We start from the raw sequence: 22,540 nt of genomic DNA, 5'->3' as shown, positions 1-22,540 counted from the left end.
CCATGTTAGTAACTTTCCTGCAATACCACGGGCTCTTAACTTGGTAAGCAACATTATATGTGACACCTTGTCAGAGGCCTTCTATAAGTCCAAATATACAACATCCACTGCATCCCCTTTATCTATCCTACATGTAATCTCCTCAAAAAACTCCAACAGGTTCGGCAGGCAAGATTTTCCCTTAAGGAAACCATGCAGACTTTGTCCTATCTTGTCCTGTGTCACCAAGTACTCTATCACCTCATCCTTAACAATTGACTCCAACATCTTCCCAACCACTGAGGTTAGACTAACTGGTCTATAATTTCCTTTCAGCTGCATTTCTCCTTTCTTAAAGAGTGGAGTGTCATTTGCAATTTTCCAGTCCTCTGGCTCCACACCACAGTCTAATGTTTTTGAAAGATCATTACTAATGCCTCCACAATTTCTACCACTAGCTCTTTCAGAACCCTAGGGTGCAGTTTATCTGGTCTGGGTGACTTATGTACCCGTAGACCTTCCAGCTTTTTAAGCAACTTCTCCCTTTTACTAGCAACTGCACCCACTTCTCTTCCCTCACACCTTTCAACACCTGACACACTGCTAGTATCTTCCACAGTGAAGACTGATGCAAAATACTCATTTAGTTCATCTGCCGTCTCCTTGGCCCCCGTTATTATTTCTCCAGCCTTATTTTCTAGTGGCCCTATATCCACTCTCATCTCTCTTTTATTTTTTTACATACTTGAAAAAGCTTTCACTATCCACCTTGATATTGTTTGCTAGCTTGCTTTCATCTTTTTTCTTCCTAATGAGTCTTCTGGTTGCTCTCTGTAGGGTTTTAAAAGCTTCTCAAATCCTCTGTCTCCCCATTAATTTTTGCTTTGTTGCATGTCCTCTCTTTGGCTTTTACAATAACTTTGACTTCCCTTGTCAGCCACGGTTGTACTATTTTGTCGCTTGAGTATTTCTTCATTTTTGGAATACATCTATCCTGCACCTTCCTCATTTTTCCCCAGAAACTCACACCATTGCTCTAAAAGCCATATCATAGACATTCAACAAATTCACTCTCTTGAGATTCATTTTCAACCTGATTTTCCCAATCGATCTGCATGTTAAAATCTCCCATGACTATCATAACATTGCCCTTTTGACTCGCCTTTTCAATTTCCCATTGTAATCTGTGGTCCACATCTCAGCTACTGTTGGGAAGCCTTTATATAACAGCCATCAGGGTCCTTTTACCCTTGCATTTTCTTAACTCAACCCACAAGGATTCAACATCTTCCGATCGTACATCACATCTTTCTACTGATTTGATGCTATTCTTTACCAGTAGAGCCACACCACTCCCTCTGCCTACCTTCCTATCCCTCTGATACAATGTGTAACCTTGGATATTCAGCTCCCAACTACAACCACCCTTCAGCCATGATTCAGTGATGGCCACAACATCATACCTGGCAATCTGTAATTGTGCAGAAGATCATCCACCTTATTTCTTACACTCTGTGTGTATTGAGATATAACACTTTGAGTATTGTATTTGCTATCCTTTTTAATTCTGCATCCCTAATACACTGATACTCACCCTGCTGGATGCACTTTTGTCCCATCACCTGCCTGCCCTTCCTGACAGTCTGACTGCACACCATCTTTGTATTTTTACCATCCATCCTATCCTGAGCCCCTTCACTCCGGTCCCCATCCCCCTGGCCAAATTAATTTAAACCCTCCCCAACAGCACTAACAAACCTGCCCGTGAGAATATTGGTCCCCCTCGGGTTCAGGTACAACCCGTCACTTTTGTACAGGTCATACCTCCCCCTGAAGAGACCCCAATGATCCAAGAACCTGAAGCCCTGCCCCCTGCACTAGCTTCTCAGCCACACATTAATCTGCCAAATCATCCTGTTTCTACCCTCACTGGCACGTGGCACAGGCAGCCAATCCAGAAACTGCTACCTGGATCAGCCTGTGGGAACCAACAAAAGAGACAAGTGAGGATATGAGAGTAGTGCAGAAATTGACTGGAGGAGGAGGATCGGCCATAATCAATCATTCGTCCACAACCACTCCAGCTCCAAATCCATCAAGCCACAAACCTGTCAATGCACTACCGGTCTCGTGTACAAATATCAATACAGAAGTCAGACTAAGCATTCACAAGAACCACAGCTTGTGGAGAAACTCTTGGGGGGGCGGGGGTCAAGCATCATATGTGGAGAGGAAGTATTATGTGATATTTTGCATTCAATCCTCATGCAAGATCTTGACCCATAAAGTCAGCTGTCCCTTTGCCTCCACAGACGCTGCTTGACCCACTGAATTCACCAGCTGTTTACCTCTTGCTTCAGATTCTGGCATCTGCAGTCTCTCCTATCTCCAGAATGCCATAAGACATGCCATCAACTACGACCGTGGATTTGTTTGTCAGGCAGTGGCATTATCTTTTGTTACCTTGTAGCTGTCTTCACGTTCACAAGCGATATGCAAAGCAGTTTTTCCATCTGCCTCAGCTGGGGTTTCAATTGGACTATAATAATGCTTCGGGACACCTGACTGATTGGGGCTTTTCACAAGAAATTCGGTCAGAGTCTCCGGGTCGGGTTGCTGTTAAGGAAAACAAAAACTTGCATTTGTGCACTGCTCTATCACTTTTTCATGGAATCTTAACATGCCACATGCCGGTGGGTCATTCACCCTGCTCTCACTTGTCAGCTATTCACTCAGGTCACGGTTGACCTGTAAGTTTAACACCATCTACGCAGCTTGTTTCTTTCCCAACAGAAGTTTAGTCAAGTACACTAAATCCTCATAAATATCAGGCAAGTTGACTTAACGTGCTCCCTGGACAGTCCTGGTTAAAGTTGTAAAGGTGGCACTCAGCCTAGGAAAATGCATTTTGTTTTCTTCAATATTGTGATGGGGTCTTCAGTAGCCACCGGCAACTTTGATTTAACATGCCAATGAAAGAACAGCACCTACCTCAGTACCACATTAGGGCCCTGCATGCTGTTTAAATTTTGCCTCCTCTTAACTGGGAACAACATGGTCACTGAGTTGACATGACCATCTGGAAGAGGAAGAGAGCAAGAGAACTGATAGTCCAGAGGAAAAGAGAACTGGAAGGAAGAGTGAAGAAAGAACAGTAAGAGAGGGTGGGATGGTGAAAGGAAGCTTAGAGGTTAATAAGAGGAAGGGAAAGAGAAGGTGAAGTGAGATGACAGTAATTTCCATGTCTGTGACAACCAGAACTGGACACGGTAAGCAAGTAGCAATTTGACAGGTTCACCCGAAAATCTGTTTGGGAGCTGACTGTGTGGTCATCCCGTCACCCTCAGCACACTCTGTGACGTATTGTCACAAAGTACGCTCGGTATCAGAGCAAAGGTCAGAGAAAGCCACTATACTGGGAGATTTGCATATATTTGGATATACTTTGATGCTATCAACTCTCCCAAATTTCCTTCGGTCATCCCGGCTTTCCCACCCCTGCCTTTTATCTTCTAACATCAGAGCAGAAGGCCTGGATCTGGACCGCAGACTTGGATTCCAAAGGAAAAGCACTCAGGAATCAACACTTGGGATGCAATGGGAAAAGAATCTTGCTTCTCACATGTCTAGTGGAGATGTCATTGTTCCTGTGAGCTGTTTCTTCCAATTTGTCAAGGAAAACAATGGATGAAATCTCAATAAGGGAAGTCCAAAAATGATACCCACTTATGTTTCTGGATGCCCATGGTCTTATTAGATAATCCAACATTCATAAGCAATAGAAGTTATTTCGAAATCCAATCAAACATGAGCATCACCTATGTACAGCATACTTCCAGATACAGCACAGCGGACCGATGTGCATGTGGACACGTACTGACCAAGGTCATTGAGTGGGATACTTTCAGCTGTATCCTAAGGCTGACCCATACCATTTTGTGATTTTTGAGGAGTAAGTTTAAAGCCTAAGCCAGCATTGGTCCTCTTGTTATCTAACCCTGCCAGAGAGCTCACCAGCGAATATTCCACCATTCCTTCAGGATGATCTCCGGGTTATCCTCCCAGAAGGCTCTATCACTAACCATAGGTCCTCACCTTTGGCACAATGCCTCCATGGATGTCATTAGTGGGTGGTGCCAATGTCTATTACTCCTCTTTTTATGCACCATGCTCTCACTTGTGCCAGATATGTGGGGATGACTCTCCTTTCTAGTCACCCAGCTGCGAGCTGGAGTGGGGCATGGAAGACAGTAAACAAGTCGAGCGACACAAGATGAAAGTACTGTGTAACATGGGACTCTTCTGATTTCCTAGTATAGTAACACAGCACTTATACAGAGAGCGTGAAACGCTGCACAATTTTTCCATTCAGAGCCTCAGCACGAGGATGGAGAACAGCATCGATTATCAGAGCTCCCCACCACCCAGGCCACGCTCTCTTCTCGCTGCTGCCATCAGGTAGGAGGTACAAGAGCATCAAGACTCACACCACCAGGTTCAACAGCAGCACAACTATCAGGCTCTTGCGTAAAAGGGGATAACTACACTCAGTTGCCCCATCATTGAAATGTTTCCACAACCAATTATCTCACTTTAATGATTCTTTATCTCATGATCTCACGTTCTTGCTATTTGTTGCTAATTATTTATATTTGCATTTGCACAGTTTGTTGGCTTCTTCACTCTGGTTGATATTTGACTGATCCTGTTACAGACTATAGATTTGCTGGGTATGCCCACAAGAAAATAAATCTCAGGGTTGTATACGGTGACGTACATGTAGCATTTACTTTAAGCTTTGAGTCCACCATCCCTTCTGTCATAAGGAAGCTGTCTAGTGCACTCCGTTGCCCTCTCTGTGGAGAAAAGTAAATAGTCACCCCCACCTCGAATAGATCAGTGTATAACCTGAAATCCTTATTCTTCGCAGACATCCACAAAACCCAGAAGAATGAATGCCAGGAAACATTAGCACCCCAAAGACCACCTTCCCCCTCCCATACATCAAAAGCATCAACCCCCACCACCCACCACACAAGCGATAGCAAAGCCCCCAGAGACCATGGTCCAGAGTCCATCAGAAACTACTGTCCACCCCTACACTTTGATATCTTAAACAGGCTCTCTCTCTCTCTCTCTCTGATGAGGGAGAGAGGGAGGTATCGCTCCTGCAACAGACGAGAGGGAGACCAACAGCTTGTTGTTTCGGTAGACTGGTCCATTACTGATATGTCGACATGAATCGAGGTAACATTGAGAATCATATTCAGTATTCCAATGCACCCCGGACGAGCCTTCCTCAGTTTGCTTTCAGTAAAATACATATAAAACTCTGCTGGCCAGGTCTTTATTCACACTGGTCTCTAGCCTCTGTGCCTGCTGACCCACAGTCGTTACTAGATGCAGACTTGGTCTTGAAGCAAGTCAACAAAAGTAAAGGGATAGGCCAGGTGATCTGAGTCTTCTTTAAACTTTGTACAACTCCTTGGACAACAAGGTGATGCTACTTTGCTCCAGAACGTTTAAGCAGTGTGAAAACAGTGACTGAAAAAGATACCTGATCATGCTCAGAGATCTCATCCTTGCCTTCCGCTCCCAGATCAGGGTCTGCTCCACCCTTCAGCAGGAGCTCGGTAATCGTCACTCCTGTCTTTCCTGGCAGAGTCGCAGCAATGTGGAGTGGCAGGAGTCCATTCATTCCTTCCATCTGCAAGCACAAAGCAAAACCATTGTCCTTATTTTCACTTGTACCTTGTTTCCATCAAAGGTTTGTGTTTCCACTCTTTCAGCCTGAGGCCAGGAGGTAGAGTGCACGTGACAAGGATCAGTGTGTATTACGTAGCACGTAGGACATCGGACAGCACAGCACAAGAATACACCCTGCAGCCTATGACGTCTGTGCCAAACATGACGCTGAATTAAAACTAAATCTCCTCTGCTTGTAAATTAACGTGCCTATTTAACAGTCTCTTAAACACCACTGTCATATCTGCTTCCATCACTACCTCAGACAGTCCATTCCAGGCACCTACCATTTTCTGTGGGGAAAAAACCTCTCCCACAACTCCTGTAAAATATCCCCGTAAATATACTGGCATGTCCTCTAGTATTTGACTTTTCTACCCAAACATGAAGATTCTACTCCTACCCTATTTACACCTTTCATTACTTTATGATCTCCCCTCAGCCCCCAAAGCTCCAGAGCTTGTCCAATCTCTTTTCCCCTCACAGCTCATACCCGAGAATACTAACAGCTTCTTGGTAACTACTGCACCCTTTCCAAATGCCTCCACATTTTTCTTGTAATAAAGGAACCAGAACTGCATACAATACTGTGAGTCCGGACAAAGTGGTGGAGGTGTGGAGGGACAATTTATTGACTGGAAGCAGAGCACAGGCAGACACTGACTGAGCAGGTGGCTTTCGAGTCGAGCTGTGTCAGCTGAAGCTTCACCTCAGAGCACACGTTAAGAGATGAGAGAAAGATGGAATGGACTTGGGTAAAACACAATCTGACAACTTCAAATCTTCAGTCAGAGGAATGGAAACAGTATCACTTCTTAAAGGTGTCATATATTAATAGAAGAAGAGAATTGCTCAGGTACAAGTACAGAATCAGGCATTTACTCAAACTCACCCCGCTGGCTGAAGCAGACCCACTGATATCATTCACTATCGATGCCACTTGCTAGCATTGACTTTAAGTAGATAAGCCAAGTCCTGCTATTCAGCTGAAAATGTGTCTGGGAGATCATGGCACAGCAAAGTGTCTTTAAAACTATTCCCTCACTATACTAGAGCTTCCCAAAATTTAGCACCTTTCATGATGTCAGCATGGGATTTCATCTTTCTTGATGCGATGAGTGAGAAGTACTTACAAAGGAGTAAGAGGTAATTTCATTGAAATATACACAAACCCACGAAAAATTTCCAGGATTCTAAGAGACTGTTTTCTGTCATGTAAAAGTCTGAAATTGTGGAGTATCATAAGGATAAAGAGTTGGCTATTCAAGGCTGAAAAGAGGAGACTTCTCAGGGACCGCCTTACACCATAAGATATAGGAGCAGAATTAGGCCATTTGGCCCATCGAGTCTGCTCCGCCATTTCATCAAGCCTGATCCACTCCCCCTCTCAGCCCCAATCTCCTGATTTCTCCCCATATCCCTTAAATCCCTGACCAATCAAGAATCTAACAACCTCTGCCTTAAATATACATTCGGACATGGCCTCCAAGCCATCTGTGGCAAAGAATTCCACAGATTCACCATTCGCTGCACAAAAAAAAATTCCTCCTCATCTCAATTTTAAAAGGACACCCCTCTATACTTAAGCTGTTCCTCACCAAAGGAAACATGCTCTCCACATCCACTCCATTGAGGCCTTTCAACACTTCAATGAGGTCACCCCTCATTCTTCTGAATTCCCCTCACCCTTTGAACTTTGTGGAGATTCAGCATTACTTCTAAAACTTTGACAAACTTCTATAGATTGACTGGCTGCATCACAGACTGCTACGGGAACTCCAAAGCCACAGAATGGAAAATCCTACAAAAGGCAGTGGATTCTGCCCAGCACATCATGGGTAAAGCTATTATAGGTAGAGAACATCTACATGAAACACTGTCGTAGGAAAGCACCATCCATCATCAGAGATCCCCACCACCCAGACCATGCTTGTGAATATCAGGAACTCTCTATGCAAAGGGTTCAGCCACCAAGTCTGAAACTGCAAGGAATCAAAGGATGTGGGGATCACGTAGAGCTGAAGTATGAGATAAGGTTCAAGAGGCTACGTACTGACTTGCGCTGCCTCTTGGGTATTTGATCAAACACATCACCACAGTAAGCACCTCTCATTCTTTGCGGAAGATAATGGGGGGTGAAGTTGGTCTTTGAATATCGTGTGGAATGAGCAATGAGAAAAATTAATCTCATTTGACAATAAACAATTTGCTGGGAGAACTCTGAATCAGGTTATTGTCACTGACGTACTGAAATTTGTTGTTTTGTGGTATCAGTAACTTGCAAGACATAAACATTACTGGAAGTCACAACAAATACTGTGGAAAAAGAAGAATAGCAAGGTCGTGTTCATGGACCGTACAGAAACCCAGTGGCAAAGGGCAAAGAAACTTTTCCTAAAACATTCACTGTGGGTGCTCAGGCTCCTGGACCTCAGCATTGGTGAGGAAAACAAATTTTCAGTGCTTCAGGTGAAAACTCTGCATCAGGATCAGTGATCAGCAGTCTCATCTTAGCTAATCTCGTTTCCCATAATGTTAGCTTTACAGTCCCAACCCACCCACCACCCCCTCCAGATTCTACACAAGTAGGGCAATTTACAACAGCCAATGATCCTATCAGTCTGTATGATCTTAGGGTGTGTGAGGAGACCCGGCTGGGAAGGAATGCACTTGCGGAGAGATACAGCAGTCTCAATGGGCACACTGTATTTCCACGGGTCAATCTGAGGTAAGTCTGCAAAGCAAACAAGATGCAGCTGAAAAGCCGACTGTTCACCTCTCCACAGATGCTGTTCAATATCCCCAACATATTCTGTTTTCATCTGAGGCAGTGTTGCATCTCGGTAATGAAACACACTGCAAGATAAATTGGCTGAGACAGTCACAACTTCAGTGTTAAAGAGCATACATTGCTTAGAGTAGACCATAACACACAGGAGTAGAATTAGGCCTCTTGGCCCATTGGGTCTGCTCTGCCCATTATCCCTCAACAACATTCTCCTGACCTCTCCCCAGAACCTTTGTCGCCCTGAATAGTCATGAACCTATCAACCACTGATTTAAATATACTCAATTACTTTGCCTCCACAGCTGTTTATGGCAATGAATTCCACAGATTTACTACCCTTTGGCTAAAGAAATTCCTCCTCATCTCTGTTCTCAATGGACATACCTCTATTCTGAAGCTGTACCCTCTGGTCCTAAACTCACCCAGTATAGGCAACATCCTCTCCTCATCCACTCTATCTAGGCCTTTCAATATTCAATAGGTTACACTGAGATCCAGTGAGTACAGGCCCAGAGCCATCAAACACTAAACCCTTCATTCCCAGAATCATTCTGGTGAATCTCCTCTCAAAATTCTCTAATGCCACCACATCTTTTCTTAGATAAGGGGCCCAAAACTGCTCACAATTCTCTGAGTGTGGTCCAATTCCTTATAAAGCCTCAGCATTACATCTTACTCTTGTATTCCAGCCCTCTGGAAATAAATGCTAACATTGCATTTGCCTTCCTCACCACCAACTCAACCTGCAAGTTAACCTTTAAGGATCCCTTTGCATCTCTGATTTTTGAATGTTTTCTCCATTCAGAAAACAGTCTACACCTTTATTCCTTCTACCAAAGTGCATGACTGTACACTTCTCTACACTATACTCCATCTCAGCTTCTCAGCTCATTCTCCCAATCTATCCAAATCCTTCTGCAGACTCCCTGCTCTCTCATCACTACCTGCCCCTCCACCTATCTTCGTATTGACTGCAAACTTGGCCACAAAGCCATCAAGTCTGTCATCCAAATCATTCACATATAATGTGAAAAGAAGCAGTACTAACACAGACCGCTGTGGAACACACTACTAGTCACCAGCAGACAACCGGAAAAGGCCACTTTCAATCAAACAATTTGCCTCCTGCCAGTCAGCCAGTCTTCTATCCATGCTAGTATCTTTCCTGTAATACCATGGGCTCTTATCTTGTTAAGCAGCCTTATGATGTGGCACTTTGTCAAAGGCCTTCTGAAAATTCAAGTAAACAACATCCACTGACTCCCCTTTCACGAACCTGCCTGTTAGTTCCTCAGTGAACGCCGATGGAATATACTTATCAAGCTTGTCCACCATTTCTTTGCCCCCATTGCTAACAGTCCAGCATCATTTTCCATTGGTCCACTCTTGTCTCACATTTACTCTTTATATATCTCAAAATAATTTCGCATCTTCTTTTATATTAGCTCACTTATTTAATATTTCATCTTTTCTCTACTTAACACCTTCTTGGAAGATCTTGATCAGCTTGCTAATTGGACCAAAGATAGGCAAATGGCTTTCAATTCAGGCAAATGCAGGATGTGGTGTTTTGGCAAACCAAATCACGGTAGACCTCATTCAGTGAATGGTAGGATCCCGGGGAGTGTTGTGGAACAGAGAGACCAAGGTGTACAAGTACATAGTTCACTGTAAGTAGTGTGGATAGAGTGGTGAAGAAGACATTTGACACACTGGCGCTTATCAGTCTCAGAACTGAGCAATGGACCAACAAACAATCTGCTGGAAGAACTCAGAGGCTCAAACTGCATCTGTGCGAGGAAAGAACTGCTGATGTTTTATGTCAAAATGTTTCCTCTGACAGATGCTGCTCGACCCACTGAGTTAGAGTCATAGAAAACTACAGTACAGAAACAGGACCTTTGGCCCATCTAGACTGTGCTGTTGCATCTAAAGCAACGGAACGCCAGAATATTGAGCTGCCAATCCTGCCCCTCCTGCAATCAAGTCTTACTAATGGCTACAATATCATAATCCCACGTGCCGGTCCATGCTCTGAGCTCCTTGCATTGAAATAGACGCAGCTCAGAACATTAGCCCCACCACGCTCGATCTTTTGACTCCTGACTTTGTCTGAGATCTTAGCAACATGTCTCCACAACCTCTCCACTATCCCCTGCAACTCTAACTTAACCCCCCCCCCCCCCACCCACCTAGTGTAGTACTATCAAACCTTCTCACTAGGATATTAGTCCCCCTCCAGTTTAGGTGTAAACCATCTCTTCTGTACAGGTCCCAGTTTCCCTGGAAGAGAGCTTGATGATCAAAAAATCTGAAGCCCTCCCTCTTACACCAGCTCTTTAGCCACATATTAAACTAGTTCTGGCTTCACTAGCACGTTGCATGGGAGGCAATCCTGAGATCACAACTCTGGAGGTCCTGCCCTTTAACTTAGCACCTAACTTCCTGATCTCACTTTGCAGAACCTCGTCCCTCTTCCCACCTACGTCATTGGTACTTATATGGACTACGGCCTGTCCACGTGTCCGTGGACTGTTCAGAGATCTGATTGCGAAGGGGCTGAATCTATTTCTGAATCAATCAGTGCGATCTTCAGACCTGATGGTAGCAACCAGAAGAAGACCTGTGAGAATCCTCCTCCAGTCTTCCAAACTAGTTAGTCTATAGGAGCCAAGCCCACAGACCAAAAGCTTAGCATTTGTTAACATCCAGCTCAGATGTTCTTCCTACCATAGAATGTTCAGTGAACAACTGGTCCAGTAGTCCAATATATTCCCTTCATTTCATCTCCTGGCTTTCTCTTGCCTGGGCAGACAAAAAAACACACACAACTGCAGGATTTTGTGGCTGAGGGATTAAAGCTCTGAAATCTTCCTCTGTGGATCAGTTTTCCCTCACCAGTGCAGATACTCTGTGCTGAGATCCCACTGTAGCTCTGAGGCTATGCCGCATAGTCAGAGTTACAATCTTTTTGTACAATACATGACGTGGGGGAATTTTCTGTTTTCTGGAGATCACATAACCTACCCCAGCATGATGTGAAGAACCGCAGAGATATTTTGGCCGATATTTCTCCTTCATCCAACACCACATTTTAGATTTTGCAGCCATTTTCCATATTCTATTTCAATACAAATGAAAGTCGGTGAAGCCCATGAGGAAACCTGGTTTACAGTGCAATCCGTACAAAGGTTCATTCAGGTTCCCATCAATTCTCAGATTCGGTCGCTTACCAAAACTGGAGCCGATTTACAGTGGCCAATTAACCCAACTTCCACGCTGCATCTTTTTGAAAACTTGTTCTATTAAACTTTATGAGGAACAATACCATTGTCACTAGAGGTCTCTTCAATCACCTTCAACACCTGCTCCTGACTGAAGGCAGATGACATAAATGGAGCTTCCAACCTCTATCATTCCCATTATGAAGTCCCCATCTTTTCCTGCAAGTGATACAATGATACAACACTCGACTCATGACTCCTGGCTGATTTCCTCTACTTCAGGCAGACCAGCTGCCAACAGAACAATCCTGTTATCAAGCAACTCCACTGGCTTTATGATAAACACAATCCAGATTATCTAGCATTTTAAGAATGCACTTCAGTTCTGTGATCCTCTGTCTTCAGCTTCTGGCCACGTTCTCATTTTGAGAAACAGACCTCTGATTACTCACTTTACCGACCTTCAGATTCAATAATAAATTTCACGTTTACATTTCATATAGAGGCCATTCAGCCCCTCAAGTCTATGCTAGTGCTTAGACACGCAAACCCCATTTCTATGTGTATTTCCCTGCAATCTATTCCCTCACACATATTCATCAACATCCTCCTGATTCATCCACCACTCACCCACAAAACTGGGGGTACTCCCAGTACTCCCACAACTGCCTCTCTTGTCACTGATGCTACCTGAACTGCAGAATATTTTACAATAGTTCCAAATTTCCAAGGTCTCCTGCAAGTTTTTGTTTGTTGAAAAAACAATTTAGAAAGCTACAAAGTGTCCGAAGGTTTTGAAACTCTGATTCCAGCATTCTCCCAAATTCCTTCCTATCAATGTGTTGCTGCCTTTTTAGCCAAATATTTCTTTTTTCTTAATTACATTTTTGTTGAGTATTCAAAGTTCATAAGCCCTTATCAGTGAAGAACACTTGAACTTTCACTTGCACTACATTTTCTCTAACTGCAACACCATATTTGCATCTTGATTTCCTTTTTCACTACCCGATCTAATTGTATCTGGCTGGATGGCATGCAAAACAAAAGGTTTTCACTGTATCTCAGTACATGTGACGATAAACCAACACTAAAAAATGCAAACTGTTAATCAGTATCACGTCTGCTGTAAAACTCAGAGCCTGAAACCAAATCATACTGCCAGCTGTGCTCTCTGGAAAACAAAGTGCTATTCACATCCTCCGAGGTCACAACTGTGGCACTGCCACCCCGTGTCGGATGACATGGCTCTGATGTATTACCATCGTTTGAAGTCGGACGTTTGGATCGGCTCCGACCTCCAGTAAGGCCTTCATTGCTGAGATGTCCGCTGCCAACAAGGAGAAAAAAATTGATGGCATTGGATGTACGGAGGCATTGACATCTGCCCCTCGATGGAGAAGTAGATGAATAATTCTTCTTCTATTCTGGTGCCTGGGAATGAGGTACATGAGAAACCAGTAATTACCGGCTTGTACAAAAATGGTTAATCTTTCAATTATCACTTGCAAATCAGAATTAAAACAACAAACACAATCATACCCAACATAGGTAAAGAAGAATTAATCAGATTAAACTACAGTTACCGGTAATTACACTTGTACAACAAATTTTAAGAGACAGTTGGACAGGGATATGGATAGGAAAGTTTCAGAAGGATATGGGCCAAAAAAAAGGACTAAATTGGATGGCCATCTTGTTGGCATGGCCCAGGTGGCTGAGTGGCTATGTGACTTCAGGCTGAGATTATTATATAATAGAATTGTTAATTTAGTACCCTTGGTACACTGAAGAAAAAGATTGTGGAAAACACTAGCGAAAATCCACAATTAGAAACAACTCCCTGGTAATGTAAGAGGTGATCCATAATGCTCCATTGACTACTGGATGTTACTCCTAATAACACCCAAACACACCTGTAATCCACTTCTGTTTAAGATGTTACACAGGACAGTAGACCTCCAATAATCTAGCTTCTGATTTTGAGCTCACTCTTTGGTCCTGAATGCGAGCTGGTGATCCAGAGTGCAAGGAGGACGTGCGGCCAGAGACAGAGGTCTAGAGTGCAGCTTGAGTTGGGGTTGAGACTGAGCCAAGGTTGGGGATTGGTTCACCAGGGGCAGAAATGTGTCCCAAGGCATACATCCTGTCCCCTTTAAACTCACTGGCCTCATTGTAAAAGATATTAAACCACTGTGTTCCATGTGAAAGGGTGAAATGAACATGTCGGCTCAAGAGACAACAGGTGCTGGAATATATATCAACACACAAAATGCTGGAGGAACTCACCAGGTCAGTTTCAGAGTGGTTAGTTCAAGGCTTTAGCTCAAGAGGCAAAGGCTCTAGGTAAATTTCTGGTGTTTCTTGCTTTGTCTATTAGTTCATAGCTAGCACAGTGAGCATGGGTCCAGTGTCAGTGATGTGTTCTTCCTGTGGGATGTGGGAATTCGAGGAGACCGCCAGTCTCCCTGATTACTACAATCCACGAGGCACCTTGAGCTGCAGCTCCTCACAAAGCATGTCAGGGAACCAGAGCTGCAGGTGTATGACCCTTGGCTAATTCAAGAAGGCAGGAGCTTCAGAGAGGTAGTCACCCCCTAGTTGCAGGAGGCAGGTAGCTGGGTGACTGTCAGGAAAGGGAAAGGGAAGAGACAAGACAGTGCAGAGTACCCCATGGTCATTCCCCTAAATATTAAGCATACTGTTTTGGACATTATTGGGGTGGGGGGGCGGGGGAAAACAACCTACCAGGGTTCAGAGGGGAAGCGGGGAGAAGAGGAGTGCAGCAGTGATAGGGGATGCAGACAGCAGATCCATAGACGTGAAAGAGACAGCGAGATGGTGTGATGCCTCCTGGACCCCAGGACCAGGAAGGTCTTCAGATTGGGTCCACAGTATTCTACGGGGGGGGGGGGGGCACCTGAGCAGCCAGAAGTCAGGTACATATTGTTACCAATGACACTACAGGCAAAGGGATGAGGTGCTGAAGAGAGAACAGAAGGAGCTAAGTAGAATGCTGAAAAGCAGATCTCTGGATTGCTGCCTGTGCCATGTGCCAGTGAGGGAAAAAATAGGATGACTTAGCAGATGAGTGTGTGGCTGACAAATTGGTGCAGGGGACAGGTTTTGGGGAAGGTATAACCTGTACAAAAGGGACAGGCGACACCTGAACTTAAGGCGGACCAACATCCCTGTGGGCAGGTTTGTTAGAGCTGTTGGGGTGGGCTTAAACCATATATGTCAAACTCAAGGCCCGCGGGCCAAATCCGGCCCACGGTGGAATTATCTTTGGCCCACGAGATAATATCTAATTACTATTAAAGCTGGCCCCAGTAATCGAAGCGCCTATGGCGTATGATATGGCTAACGCTGAGTTTATTCAGGTACCAGGTTTTCAGGGTTTTTAGTGTTTATTCGGCAGTCTTGCTCGGCAGTCTTCTTCATAAGAAACGGAATTTGTAAAGTGAAACACTTTGTAGTTATAGCAGAGACTGAGACACATGAGAGCAGGCTGAAAAAACGGAGGCAACGAAAGCTGCGTTCGCACGCGTCCGACTGATCCGGCCCGCATGAAGCTGCATTTTGCTCAATCCGGCCCGTGACCTAAAATGAGTTTGACACCCCTGGCTTAAACTAATTTGGTGGAGGAATGAAAACTGGATTGATAGAGCAGAGGTTGGGGTTCTTGGTTTTAAAAGTGTGCAGTGAGACTGTGTGGAAGGATAGGCAGTTGATAAGGCATAATTGCAGTCAGTGGGATGGGTTGAATGATCTCTTTAAACTGAATAGCACAGGAGTGAATTTAACTGTTTGGAAAAATGAAGGATAAAGCACAAGGGAGGAAGAATGAAAGACAGGTTAGGAATATTCAGAATAATTGAAAAGGGATAAACATTTAACTTCCAGTAACATGGAGTGGAGGCAAAATTGAAAAGGGCGACAGATACAGGACTTAAGGTGTTATATTTGAATGCACATAGTATATAGAAACAGGTAGATGATGTTGTAGCACAGTTAGAAATTGGAAGATATGACATTGTGGGCATTACTGAGTCATGGCCGAAATATGATCATAGTTGGGAGTTTAACATCCAAAGATACATGTTGCACCAAAAGGACAGACAGGTCAGAATGGCTCTATTGGTACAAAATGAAATCAAATACTTAGAAAGAGGTGACATAGAATCGGAAGATGTAGGATGCTCATGGATAGAGATAAAGGGTAAAAAGACCCTTTTGGGAGTTATTGTGGACTACAAATTACAATGGGATAGAAAGGGCACGTAAACAAAAAGGCAATGTTAAAATAGTTATGGAGGATTTCAATATGCAGGTAGATTGGGAAAATCAGTTTGGTGCTGGATCCAATGATCCAATGAAATGCCACTTTATTGGTTCTTCACTCAATGTTGGAATATCTGGACAGGAAAGATGCATACATCAGGATGCTCTTTATCAACTACAGCTCTGCACTCAATACCATCACCCACTCAAAACTAATCAATCAGCTCCAAGACCTTGGCCTCAATATCTCCTTGTGCAATTGGATCCGCAATTTCCTTACTTGCAGACCCCAGTCAGTTCAGATCGGCAACATCTCCTCCATAATCTTCATCAGCAGAGGTGTATCACAAGGCCGTGTGCTTAGCCCCCTGCTCTACTTGCTTTACACCTATGGCTAGGTACAGCTCCATATTCAAGTTTGCTGATGACACCACTGTTGTGGGCCCAATCAAAGGTGGTGATGAATCAGCATATAGGAGGGACATTGAAAACTTGGCTGAGTTGTGTTGACAGCAACCTCTCACTCAATGTCAACAAGACCAAGGAATGGATTATAGACTTCAGGAGAGGGAAACCAGAGGTCCATGAACCAGTTCTCATTAGAGGATCAGAGGTGGAGAAGGTTAGCAACTTTAAATTCCTTCATTGTACTATTTCTGAGGACCTATTCTGGATCCAGCACACAAGTGCAATTGTGAAGAAAGTACAGCAGTGCCTCTACTCTCTTAGGAGTTTCAGAGATTTCGCATGACATCAAAAACTTTTGACACTTCTATAGATGCGTAGTGAAGAGTATATTGACTGGCTGCATCATAGCAAGGTATGGAAACACCAATGCCTTTGAATGAAAAGTCCTACAAAAAACAGTGGATTCACAGGTAAAACCAGTACATCATTGGTAAAACCCTCCCAACCATTAAACACATCCACATGAAAAGCTGTTGTAGGAAAGCAGCATCCATCATCAGAGATCCCCACCACCCAGGTCACGCTCTCTTCTCACTGCTGCCATCAGGTACAAAACCCACAGGACTTGCACCACCAGGTTCAAAAACAGTTACTACCCCAACCATCAGGTAATGTTGAATAAAATGTTGAACAACCAGAGACCTCGCTTTCATGGACTCTTTATCTCATTACCTCATGTTCTTGTTATTTATTGCTATCTATTTATATTTGCATTGCATAGTTTGTGTATTCTGCACTCTGGTGGAACTATTCTACAGATTTGTTGAGTATGCCCATAGGAAAATGAATCTCAGGGTTGCATATGGTGATATATATATATATATACTTCAATATTAAAATTTACTTTGAACTTTGATCCCAAGAGAAGGAATTTGTAGAATGCCTACGAGGTGGCTTCTTAAGAGAAGCTTGTGGTTGAGCCCACTAGGGGAAAGGCAACTCTGGATTGGGTGCTGTGCAATGAACCAGATTTAATTAGGGAATTTAAGGTAAAGGAGGTAATGAACATAATATGCTAGAAGTCACCTTGCAGCTTGAGAGGGAAAAGCTAAAATTAATGTATAAATTACAGTGGAATAAAGGGAACAACAGTGGCGCAAGAGCGGAGCTGGCCGAAGTTGATTGGAAGGGAATACAGGTCCACAATCCCTTATCCAAAATCCTTGGGGCCAGTTGCATTTCGGAATTCAGAATTTTTTTGGATTTCAGAATCCCTCCTTATTGGTTCCAGGACCCCCCACGGAGACCAAAAAACACATATGCTCATCCCTTATTTAACTTGTCTCAGTGTGGGTGGACTTTAGGACCCGGTGGAGCTCCGCACCTATGCACATCCTCCCGTATACTATAAATCATCTCTAGATTACTTATAATACCTAATACAATGTAAATGCTATGTAAATAGTTGTTATACTGCATTGTTTAAGGAATAATGATGAGAAAAAATTCTATTTTCAACAAAAACATTCAATAAAACATAAAAATAAACAATTTCAAATTAACCAAATCAAACACATGGTAAATGACTTATTGGAATAAATGTAGAATGTCACTGCCACTATAAAACTTCAGTAACTTGTCTTTCTGTTTCTTTAAATCATATACAGTGGTAGCTCTGACACCATATTCTTCAGTAAGACGCTACACAGACACACCACAATCAAGCTTCTGCAATAACTCCACTTTGTGTGTTATTGATAATGATAGATGCTTCCTTCTTTTTTTCTCATTGTTACCCATAGGGGTAATTGCAGCTCTTTTTGACATTTTCACAGTGAAATTAAACACAAAGTCAACAGTGAACACAAAATATCAGCGAACAGCAAATGCATGTGGAACCAGTATGAGCGCTGAGCCACAACTGACGTCTGGCGGCCTCTGCTAGGGCTGCCACGTCACACCTCAGGGACGTCAGCTGTTGGGAGCTTTTTGGATTTCAGAATTTCGGATAAGGGATTGTGGAGCTGTATTGGCAGGGATGACAGTAGAAGAGCAATGGCTGGAGTTTCAGGGAACATTTGGGAAGGTGCAAGACAGATTCATTCCCAAGGAAGGAGTATTCTAAAGGAAGAATGAAGCAACCATGTCTGACAAGGAAAGTCAAAAACAGCATAAAAGCAAAAGGGAGGGCAAATAACATAAAACAATTAGTGTGAAGCTAGAGGTTTAGGTACGTTTTAGAAACCAATAAAAGGCAACTACAAAAGCCATAAGGAGAGAAAAGATTAAATATGTATCTAAGCTAGCCAACAATATAAAAGAGGATACCAAAAGTTTTTCAGATATATAGAGTAAAAGAGAAACAAGAGTGGATATCAGACCACTGGAAACTGATGCTAGAGGGGTAATAATGGGGACTAAGAAATGGTGGCTGAACGGAATAAGAACTTTGCATCAGTCATCACTGCGGAAGACACCAGCCGTATACAAGAAATTCAACAGTGTTGGGGGGGGGGGGGCAGAGGTGAGTGTAGTTGCTATCACTAAGAAGGTGATTGGGAAGCAGAAAAATTTGAAGATAGGTACCTGAATCAGATGGAATACACCCTGGGTTCTGAAAGAAGCAACTGAATAGATTGTGGAGGCATTAGTAATGATCTTTTAATAATCTGGAATGGTTCCAGAGGGCTAGAAATTTGCAAATGTCAGGCCACTCTTTAAGAAGGGAGGCAGAAGAAAGCAAAATTATGTGTCATTAATCTGAATTCAGTAATTGGAAAGGTTTTGGAGTCTATTATTAAGGATGAGGTTTTGGGGTACCCTTGGAGGCACATGTTAAAATAGGCTGAAATTAAAATGGTTTTTCTTAAAAGGACTTCCTGACAAATCTGTTGGAACTCTTTGAGGAAATAGCAGGCAGGATAGACAAAGTAAATGTTGTTTAATTGTATTTTCAGAAGGTCTTTGACAAGATGCCACACGAGGCTGTTAAATAAGAGCTCATGGTATTACAGGAAAATATGAACATGGATAGAAGATTGGCTGACAAGCAGGAGGAAAAGAACGGAATAGAGGGGGCCTTTTCTGGCTGACTGCCAGTGAGTATTGATGTCTGTGTTGGGACCGCTTCCTTTCAAGTTACATATCAATGATCTGGGTGATGAAATTGATGGCTTTGTGACGAGATTTGCAGACGATGCAAAGATAGGTGGAGGGGCTGATATGTTTGGGGAACCAGGGAGTGTGCAGCACTTAGACAGATTAGGAGAAGTGGCAGATGGAATACAGTGTAGGAAGTGTATGGCCATGCATTTTGGTCAAAGGAATAAAGGCATAGACTATTTTCTAAACCGAGAGAAAATTCAAAGATCAGAGATACAAAGGAATTTGGGAGTCCTCATGCAGGATTCCCTAAAGGCTAACTTACAGATTAAGTCTGTAGTAAGAAAGGCAAATGCAATGTTAGCAATCATTTTGAGTGGACTAGAATATAAAAGCAAAGGTATAATGCTGAGGCTTTATAAGGTACTGGTCAGACCACACTTGGAGTGTTGTGAGCAGTTTTGGGCCCCTTATCTAAGATAGGACGTGCTGACAGTGGAGATGCTCCTGAATAGGTTCACAAGAATGATTCTGGGAATTAAAGGGTTAATGTATGAGAAGTATTTGATGGTTTTGGAGCTGAAGCATCAATTGTCCATTTTCCTCCACATACTCTGCCTGACCCACTGAGCTCCTCCAGCAATTTGTGTGTTGCTCCTAAAATATAGATGTGTTTCTGTATTCATAGGAGTAACATCGAATGGACCAACATCAAAGTTCTAGGGATGTCAGATTCTGAGTCTTACGTAACAATGGGTAATACCTTACATTAATCTTAAGGGTTTTACTGGTAATTATAAAGGGAACCCAGGAAACAGACCCTGGTCAGCTGAATGAGAGTGTAAGAACTGGGGGAGGCTCTGCTTTTGTTAAAGGGAACACAGGAAACTAGAGGCCTATTGAGCTGAATGGGAGCACAGGACACATACACGGATGTGCCATATGCTGACCATCAGGATTTGTGAATACGTAGTCAATAGAGGACTATCGGAATGCTACTGTTACAGAACGAAGAGTGAGGATAGCTGCTCTCGGTAATGATGACATCATGTAGAGGTCACTCCTCAGTTCATGGTTGAAAGAATAAGGAGATTTTTATCTGAAATCCAAATGATTTTTAGAAAGGCAACTGGGACCGAGAATCAATATCTTCTGCAGAAGATGATGAGCACAGATAATTGGAGTAAAATACATCAAGTAGTTACAATTTCCTGAATAATGCTAAGGAGGTTAACTTTATTATATCCTCTGGCTTGTGTTTAGGTCTGCGGCTCTTAATGCCCTGTAAAACAATTATTATTGTACTTACTCCCATTTCACTTGGGCAATTCTCCGTACATTTTCAACTTCTGTACCACTAGATCGTCGGGATGACGACTCTCTGAATTTATTGTTCCTGCTCAACGCATAAGCTGCACGACGCAACTGTTGGTCAGCAACCGAGATCAGATAGTTGCGGTCACTCGTCTCTGTGTCAGAGCTGCCGGAAGAGGGAGACCCTGCTGATGGTGGCTGCAGCCTTTCAGAGCTAACATCCAACTCAGACGTCACACTCTCCTCCTCTCCTGACTCCTCGTTTTTACCACTGCTTGTGACTGGAGTTTTCTTGAGGATGATGCTGCCCACCCTGATTTTGTGGTCATAGATCGAGAGCTTTTTGGCCCTCTTCACCTCCTCTGTCAGCTCACCAGCACTTTCTTTCTGGAAATTCCTTCTGCTTGAACTTCTAGCAGCAGTGTAATTGAACTGCAGAGAGAGAGGAATTCAAATTAATTTATCAAGATGAGTCCTGGAGTCATTTCGCATGCAAACAGACTACTTGGCCCACAGAACCCACAATGACTATTAGACATTGATCAACACCAATCCCAAACTGATTCCATTCTTGCTCTTTCCAGTCTCATCAACAACACCCATCAATACCCCCTCTCCCATATTCTAACATTCACCCATATATGGGGGCAATTTACAGTGACTAACTGACCTACCTTGACCACTGAAAAATGGCCTGAGTATAACTTTGCACACCTTTGGGACATGGGAAGAAAATGAAGCAGCTGGGGAAGTCCGAAAGATCACAGGGAGAACATGTTAGCTCCACACAGACAGCAATCGAGTGTTGAACATAGGTCACTGAGCCTGTGAGGGGCTACCAAAATATTTACTAAAAGCTCAGCAATATAGCAAAGTCTATAGAGAAAAAAAAACACAAATATTTTGATTTAGGAAGAATGGGCTCAATTTGGCTGGGTTACAGTTTGCCCTTTTCAGTTTCAAACTTTGTATGACAAAAAACATATACAGTAGGTGTCATCTCATTGAATTCATGGCCCAAACATCAAGATGGAAAGGCTTGTCAAGGCCCCAAGTTCCCTACCATTATGAGATTCTTGAAGATGGAGCTTTGGCTTGAGTGGAGTGCCCCTTCAATGGACTACAAGTGAAACCAACCTTCTTAACGTCTACGTTTGCAGTGACTCCCTTCCACTTAAAGCAGCTGACTGGATAATAAAGTGCCTGGCTGCCGTTCAGTGCAGAAACACCCTCGTCATTTAACTTGTTCACATTTGCTCCATTGTCCAGCAGCAGGTTGACGATATCACGGTGACAAGCGATCTGTAAAACATTGCCAACTTCAGGTCTCGGGAGATGGGAATTGCACCAGTGGTTCATGCCGACCAAGATGTCCAGCTTAGATGGTCCTATTTGCCTATATTTAGCTCATAAACTTTGGAAACTTTCTTACCAAAGTACCTATTCAAGTTTTTAAAAAGTTGTTACTGTACCATCTGAATCACTTTCTCTGGCAGCTCATTCCATATACACCCCACATTCTACATGAAAAAAAAAGTTCCCCCTTAAGTTTCTCTTAAACCTTGCCCCCTCACCTTCAACCTATGCCCTGAGATTCCTCAGCCCTTGGAAAAAGAGAAATTCACCCTATCCGTACCCCTCAATGTTATAAACCTCTATAAGATCACTTGTCAATCTTCTGCATTCTGAAGAAAAAAGA

The 22,540-nt window shown here is 43.3% G+C and overlaps 1 protein-coding gene across 1 annotated transcript in view; it reads right to left on the bottom strand.

Annotated features, from left to right (window-relative positions):
- The window catches only part of ankmy1 (ankyrin repeat and MYND domain containing 1), a 100,360-nt gene that overhangs the window by 40,353 nt on the left and 37,467 nt on the right, over positions 1-22,540 (bottom strand). Inside the window, exons 5-9 of the mRNA XM_073039000.1 lie at positions 21,979-22,143; positions 20,837-21,273; positions 12,996-13,167; positions 5,537-5,686; positions 2,443-2,595 (exon numbers count right to left, since the gene is read on the bottom strand). Coding sequence (XP_072895101.1) covers positions 2,443-2,595; positions 5,537-5,686; positions 12,996-13,167; positions 20,837-21,273; positions 21,979-22,143 — 1,077 coding nt within the window. The remainder of the gene's footprint in view (positions 1-2,442; positions 2,596-5,536; positions 5,687-12,995; positions 13,168-20,836; positions 21,274-21,978; positions 22,144-22,540) is intronic.

Source organism: Hemitrygon akajei, chromosome 3, assembly GCF_048418815.1.
Source record: "Hemitrygon akajei chromosome 3, sHemAka1.3, whole genome shotgun sequence".
NCBI lineage: Eukaryota > Metazoa > Chordata > Chondrichthyes > Myliobatiformes > Dasyatidae > Hemitrygon > Hemitrygon akajei.
Note: the sequence above shows the minus strand (reverse complement) of the source record. Positions and strands in the feature narration are given on the sequence as shown.